Source organism: Olea europaea, chromosome 19 (assembly GCF_002742605.1).
Source record: "Olea europaea var. sylvestris chromosome 19, O_europaea_v1, whole genome shotgun sequence".
Taxonomy (NCBI): domain Eukaryota; kingdom Viridiplantae; phylum Streptophyta; class Magnoliopsida; order Lamiales; family Oleaceae; genus Olea; species Olea europaea.
Genome location: NC_036255.1, coordinates 5,830,283 through 5,838,502, shown reverse-complemented (window position 1 = coordinate 5,838,502; position 8,220 = coordinate 5,830,283). Strand labels below are relative to the sequence as shown.

At 31.6% G+C, this 8,220-nt stretch overlaps 1 protein-coding gene across 1 annotated transcript; it reads right to left on the bottom strand.

The window, feature by feature from the left end:
- Positions 1–973: 973 nt before the first annotated feature.
- LOC111368403 lies at positions 974–1,604 on the bottom strand. The gene has a single exon (XM_022989629.1). It carries the CDS (start codon positions 1,418–1,420, stop codon positions 1,277–1,279), a length of 144 nt encoding a protein of 47 aa, XP_022845397.1. The 5' UTR covers positions 1,421–1,604; the 3' UTR covers positions 974–1,276.
- Positions 1,605–8,220: the final 6,616 nt, after the last annotated feature.

The window sequence follows — 8,220 nt, the reverse complement described above, 5'->3', positions numbered from 1 at the left end:
TGTCCAACTATAGTATATATCATTTAAATTAAAATTTGACCAATAAATATTTTTTAACTTTTCTTCCTTAATAGCGTCAAGTGTTATCCAACCCTCCACCAGACAGGTCAATGAGAAATTATCCCCGACGTCTCTCTTTCTCTCTCTCTCTCTCCCCAAATATTGCCTGGTTGAAAAGTTTTCTTTTTAATAAATGCCAGAAGTTAATCAAATTATTGCCCCCATAAGCTTAGGAATTGCCTAACCTGAATCTGGATTCTTGTAATGAAAGAAGATTCAGTGTAATGAACAAGCTGCGATCTGATGAGAATTAAGATTCCAAAAGTGAAATAAATTTGCTAAGACTTTATATTCCAAAGTTGCAATCTTTATGAATCAATCTCCAGATCCAGAAGGCAATGGCACATATACTCAATAGTATAAAGGATTCTTATTCTTATCATGTCCAGTGTTGTCGAATACAACGCAAGACAATAGTGTCTGAAAACTATTCACTATTCCATTGTGGAGCACCTTAACTAGTAATGTGCACGTACACCATATCAGAATTGAAAAGAAAATTGAATAGAGAGAAGATATAAAAAGAAGAGTGAATCAAAGTAATTGTTAACTTAAATAATATAATATCAGCCGTCTCTATACATATACACTCTAATAAGAGAGGGGGTGAAAAAGGCTGCTTCTATGCTTATTCCGGTGGTGAATTAAAATTGTACATCCTCGTCCAATGTCTCGAATCGAGCTACGGTCGGCGAAGGTCATCGAACTTAATCATGTCAGCAAAGATGAGAGGAAAAAATCGACTTGACGCCTAATCCGGTAGTGAGTTGAAATTATTTCGTCTTCGTCCAATGTCTCAAATCGAGCCATAGCCGTCTGAAGGATTTGGAGCACCTTAACTAGTAATGTGCACGTACACCATATCAGAATTGAAAAGAAAATTGAATAGAGAGAAGATATAAAAAGAAGAATGAATCAAAGTAATTGTTAACTTAAATAATATAATATCAGCCGTCTCTATACATATACACTCTAATAAGAGAGGGGGTGAAAAAGGCTTCTTCTATGCTTATTCCGGTGGTGAATTAAAATTGTACATCCTTGTACAATGTCTCGAATCGAGCTACGGTCTGGCGAAGGTTACCTAACTTAATCATGTCAGCAAAGATGAGAGGAAAAAATCGACTTGACGCCTAATCCGGTAGTGAGTTGAAATTGTTTTTTCTTCGTCCTATGTCTCAAATCGAGCCATAGCCGTCTGAAGGATCGATCGAACTCAATCATGCCAGCAAAGAAGCATAACCACACATCTTCTTATAATGTAAATCTTAGCTCTTTGTTCTCTGAGTACCCCACCAATTCCTCTGCTAGATATTCTTCTCTTTGAGTTTCCAATGCTCATTCCACTCATCATCTTCATATTGTCTGATGATTCTTTTGATGAAATTAACGAAAATTTTCTTGAAAAAGGAATATATATATTTTTTTGGTGGGTTTTTTTCCTTGAGAAGAAAATGTTGCCATGGGAAGATGAAGTTGTGAATTGTGAAGGGGTTTCTTATAGGGTGTTGGTCGAGTCAAGAGCAAACTATGGGGCATGAAAGGGCGAGAAGCGCTTCCTTAACGGTCCCATTTCCACTTGGGATTCCATATATACTTGCAACATCAAGGAAAGTGATAAAATAATTTTAAACAAACACCCCATATCTCAATTTATGTAATACGTGTGTTTAATATAGTAATTAAATGTCTTGAGTTTAGAAATTATGGATCGTAAAAGTTACATATATTAGGTATTTGTTGAAACATCAATTTGACCTAGAAGCAAAGGTAATAGGTAAATAGCTAGATATTCTTCTCTTTGAGTTTCCAATGCTCATTCCACTCATCATCTTCATATTGTCTGATGATTCTTTTGATGAAATTAAGGAAAATTTTCTTGAAAAAGGAATATATATATTTTTTTGGTGGGTTTTTTTCCCTTCAGAAGAAAATGTTGGAATGGGAAGATGAAGTTGTGAATTGTGAAGGGGGTTCTTATAGGGTGTTGGTCGAGTCAAGAGCAAACTATGGGGCATAAAAGGGCGAGAAGCGCTTCCTTAACGGTCCTATTTCCACTTGGGATTCCATATGTACTTGCAACATCAAGGAAAGTGATAAAATAATTTTTAAACAAACACCCCATATCTCAATTTATGTAATACGTGTGTTTAATATAGTAATTAAATGTCTTGAGTTTTGAAATTATGGATCGCAAAAGTTACTTATAATAGGTATTTGTTGAAACATCAACTTGACCTAGAAGTAAAGGTAATAGGTGTCCCCTGGGCACATCCAAGTTGACAAAGGAAGGGCAGTGCGGGGCTCGCAACCCTAGCGTGGAGAGTTCGATTCCTGATTGGAGCAGCTGAGTGTTTGTAATAACCATCTTGGTTGGAGCAGTTTGGTGATGTAATAATCATGAAGGAGGGTCCCTTGGGGTTAGGAGTATAAAGGCTGTTCGAACCCTGGTCAACTTGGGCATGTACCGCGATTTACCTCCACCAGTCACTGAGGGACTGGGGGCTAGGAGTCCAGGATATAGTCTAGCGTAGCTGGGAAACCTGGGTATCAAAAAACAAAAAAAACAAAAAAAGGTAATAGGTAAATGTCTCGAGATCATAAATCATGAGTCTTGAAAAATACTATATTTGATAAAATATCAATTTAACCTAGACATGAAAGGTGCAATAAAACAATTTTCCTTTGTCTTTCTCTGATATTTATGCTTTTTAAGGAGCCTCGTTTTCATCTAGCACCATTTAAGCTCTTGTTTGATAGCAAATTTTCATTCAAAAAATTAATTTTTTCACCGTTATTTTACTATTTCACCCCATATCTCAATTTATGTAATACGTGTGTTTAATATAGTAATTAAATGTCTTGAGTTTAGAAATTATGGATCGTAAAAGTTACATATATTAGGTATTTGTTGAAACATCAATTTGACCTAGAAGCAAAGGTAATAGGTAAATATCTCGAGATCATAAATCATGAGTCTTGAAAAATACTATATTTGATAAAATATCAATTTAACCTAGACATGAAAGGTGCAATAAAACAATTTTCCTTTGTCTTTCTCTGATATTTATGCTTTTTAAGGAGCCTCGTTTTCATCTAGCACCATTTAAGCTCTTGTTTGATAGCAATTTTTCATTCAAAAAATTAATTTTTTTCATCGTTATTTTACTATTTTAACGTTATTTTTTTACATTTTTCACTTACAGGTGAGATCCACTTTTCTCTCTAATAGTCAAAAAATCAATTCTTATAATCACTATCAAACAAACCCTAAGTTAAATAAACACTACTGATAAAACAATGCAAACATGAATATTCAAAACTTTGTCTTATTTTTCTTCTGTAGTTTTAATAAACATTGTTCGAGCATATTTAGCCTTATTTGACAACTATTATTTCAAAATTCTTTAATTCTCATACCAATTGTTAACCACATATTTATACAATAAAATATTTTGTACGTAAACTCAAAATTTTTTCCTACTTTTTTTATTACATATTATCCTAAAAATCACTATTCAAAACTTTAGTTTCTCAAAATAATGACCATCAAACAAAGACTAAATGTGTCATAAATTGAGTTAAGTTCATTACCCAATAATTTTTCTCTTATTTGTTTTCATTAATTTTATGAAATGTTATCCGATCTGGTGCAATAAAACAATTTTCCTTTGTCTTTCTCTGATATTTATGCTTTTTAAGGAGCCTCGTTTTCATCTAGCACCATTTAAGCCCTCGTTTGGTAGCAAATTTTCATTCAAAAAATTAATTTTTTCACCGTTATTTTACTATTTCAACCATTATTTTTGACATTTTTCACTTACAGGTAAGATCCACTTTTCTCTCTAACGGTCAAAAAATCAATTCTTATAATCACTATCAAATAAGTCCTAAGTTAAATAAACACTACTGGTAAAACATTGCAAACATGAATATTCAAAACTGTCTTATTTTTCTTCTGTAGTTTTAACAAACATTATTCAAGCATATTTAGTCTTGTTTGACAACTATTATTTCAAAACTCTTTAATTCTCACACCAATTTTTAACCACACATTTATAAAATAAAATATTTTACAAGTAAACTCAAAATTTTTTCCTAATTTTTTTATCACATATTATCCTAAAAATCATTATTCAAAACTTGAATTTCTCAAAATAATGACCATCAAACAGAGACTAAACGTGTCATAAATTGAGTTAAGTTCATTACCCAATAATTTTTCTCTTATTTGTTTTCATTGATTTTATGAAATGTTATCCGATCTAACATTTCAAATGTGTCGTACACTGTGCAGGGTCTATTGACCTACATAGTTGTCGAAAGTGTAGGGTTCATTGCCCAAATCCCCCCACCCCCAGGGTCTATTGACCTACATAGTTGTCGAAAGTGTAGGGTTCATTGCCCAAATCCCCCCACCCCCGGGGCGGGGTGGGGGGACTCATTAATTTTTGAAGACAAAATTATTTTTTTCTATGTATAACTTAGTAAAAATAAAATAAAATAAAATAAAATAATAATAATAATAATAATAATAATAATAAAGTTTATCCCCACTAGCTTTCCTGCCCAGCATAATGGATCTGCTGTTCATAGTTTATGAACTACCCTTAATATATTTGTTATGGAAAATGTTCCTATACTAGAAGAAGCATGATAGAGGGTTCGACACTCATTCACAGCCATCGTGCCCCGCGTGAATAAACAATTAGGAGGAAGAGGTGGTCCCCACCCCCAAATGTGTGTATCGGTCAAGTCCTCTCTCATGCTTCTTCTGAGAAAGGAGCATGGTTCATTTGTTATTGATTAAATGCTTAATTTGACGTGTTTCGATCATATTGCTATGCTTTCTTTTTCATAGGTTGCTTTTATTGGTATAGTGTGGGATCAATCAACCTATATAAGCCAGTTTGACTGTAGGAATGTCCAGTTCAAAAATTCCTAAATACTTTTGTAAAGTGTAATGACAACAATGTCAAATCCTAATGGTGCCTTAATAAAGTTGGAGGACAATATTATCTTATCTTATATCTTGTCACCAAACATATGTATGTGTGGGAAACACATGTATAAATCATTGGTAACAGTAGTTCTTGACTTATAGGTCATTGAACTAGATGAAATTTAATCATCTACTATTTAATTCTTCAAAGCTATAAAAGAGTATGTCGAGATTGAATTCAAATAAATAAATTATGTATCATTTCTGATAGTTTAAACTCTTAAATGAATTAGGGTGACTATCTACTAATAAAAATTCTTGTTCGAAAGTTTTGCCAAAGAGCTAGTGAACTAGCTTATATATATAAACTATGCCACGAGCAGATATCAAAACTTGCTTATGCCTCATTAGAAGCCAACATATTTCTATTTGATTTAAATCAATTAAATTTAAGATTTTAAATCTTTTCTTTTTCGAGTTTCTCATTACTTTCTATTGGAAATTTATATGTACCTCAAATTATTTCAAAATATTTAAAGGGCTACTTAATATTAATCTCTTGTTTATACTTTTAAATAGTTTCATTTAATGATCACAGCAAATAAAAGTATTAGATAGACCATGATTCAACTCTCATTGTCGCTCATTTCAAGCGCAAAATGAAAAATCAATTTTGATAATACATTATTTGAATCGTTGCTCATATTCAAGTTGGTTCAAGGACGATCACAAAAGTCCCCGAACGGGAAATTTTTTTTTTTTTTCCCCCATATTTAAAATGGGAATATAAAAATTTATCTAGTAGGAGGAATCCAACATTATTGAGGGTTAAAATATAGGACCATGCTATATGTACAAACTTTTTTTACACACCCTTACTCACTACTCGCAATGGGGGTAAAGACCACAGGCCGATATTTTTTAAATTCACGTGAGATCCGCTAATTTTTGTGAGAGTGAGTAGACCATTTTGTCGATAAAATTTTGTACAAATATCTTTATCTTAGAATATATATTGAAAAATGTAACCAAAAGTAAGAGATCGGAATAACAGTCAAAAATCTTCACGTGAATCCCCAAATACTGTGCCAGAAATTTCAATACTGTGCTGGTAATTTAAGTCCTTTCATACAGATTAAAAAATATATAATAATACAATTGAAACTACTACAAATTTTTCTTGCACTTTTTTAATAACCGTATGTTATTAAAAAAAAAATGTTGGATTCCAATCTTAAGGACCCCCACTGCTTCACCCCTAAAGCATTGTGAGGGAGGTAAATCGCTGAATGTGCCACAATAGGCCAGAAAATAAGAGCTTGCCTGTACACTAGTGCCCACAAAAAATTCAGTTCCATATTTTAGGAATCGAACATTCACACTGCAGCTGTCAGCAAGGCTGAGATCACTCCTATCCTTTGCATCACTAGGTTATGTCCCGACTGCCAACAACCCTATGTTAATTAATGATTTAAATATGAGTGAGCAATTCATATTTGTTTATAATATTGTACAGTAAATAAGGACATATTAAAAAATTAAAAGTTAACTATACTCTTAACGAGAAAGTGAATTTATAATTTCCAGAAATTTGAAAAATGAAAAGCTCGAAATTCAATTAAGTGAGCAATTAAATTATAATTTATGTAAAAAAAAAAATGAAAGAAAGAAAGAAAGAAAGAAAAAATTAATTAATTAAAGCCAGCCCACTCGCTTAACCTCATGTTTCTCCCATTTCAATGAGGACACAGACTTCCATTAATACTTATTATAGTTAATTACAAATTTATAATTAACAAGCTGGCATTTCCAAGTTTATTTATTTATTTTTATTTTTTGGGAAACATTTGAAGGCCAATCTCGAAATTTGAGCTCACGGTTCCATGTTGTCTTTTGTTTGTCATCTAAATTAACTTTGTTTGGCCCCTTTTTAATTTTATTTCTTAAATTTATTTTAACTTATAAATTCTATGAGACCTTCAATTTTTATCAACTTCTTAATCGTACATTTTATCAATTTTTATCAAATTTACGAATTTTTATTTTTAGCAAAATCAAAAAAGGGCCAAGAAAAAATTAGGACAATACTTTTAAAGTATTTAAATTATTCCTAAGAATAATGTTATTTGCAGTCGCTCATTGCGGCAGTCGCCCTACGTGACATACGCATAGTAGGTGGTTATTTGATGCATTAAATCATCAAATCACCAAACACTTCTCCCAATTAAATTGAAATAGCGTGCAATTTTAATTTCACATTTATTGTCAATTTCAGTTAATTGAAAATATGAATTCAAAGATTTAAATAGGTTGATGGGATTCTTAAATTCATTTTGATGGTTGAGGACACATAATCACACAACATGAAAGTTTATTGGACTCGAGTCACTCGACCTTACTTTTCCCTTTAATGCAACTGTACAAGATTAATAATTTTTTTTACACGTCTCACTTTTTAACAATTAACTTCATTCCGACAGTATGGCTTTTCATAATTTTGTTCAATAATATTCACTACACATATGCGCATCAATTGTTTAGTCCTTCTAAAGTATGTATGAGAATCATTTATAAATGATTTATATTATAAATAAATAAAAATTAATAGTGGGTAAGTGGATAGTATTTATGGACCCCTTAAAATATGTAAATAAAAAGTAACTTGAATATTTATAAATAATTTATAAATATGAATCAAACTTAAGCTTAGTTTATTGCCAAAGTCACCATACATAACAAGGAAGAAATGATTCCCAAAGAATTCAAAGCAAGAATTAATTGAAAATAAAGAAAATTGTTAATCGTATTGTAAAAACTTATTTCCCCAAAGAATACATGTATTTGACTGATCTATAGCACACAATTATGAAGACCCTTTTGGAAGTATTTGTAACATGTTAAATTTGGAAAAAGTCCTAGTGGGCCCCGTCCATGTGAGGGGTGTGAACATCCCTATGTACATAAAAATGTACACCAAGCACGACGCTTAAATTCATTGTCTTCGTTTGAGCAACTTTTCTTTGAAGTTGGGTTTGTGTTAAAAGAAATAATGTATAAATGACAGAACTTTTAGAAACATTTTAAATCAAGAACATGATCGAAGCTTTAAAATTCAATTAAAAATTGCATGACTTAAGTTGTACCATGAAAAATTAATGTAATTAATTTATTGCTTTATCAAGTACAAATTCATGCTACTTTAGAAGGCCAACAAATTT

Coding starts and splice junctions, on each gene's coding strand:
- LOC111368403 (XM_022989629.1), bottom strand. CDS start 1,420: ATGAAGATGATGAGTGGAATGAGCATTGGAAACTCAAAGAGAAGAATA.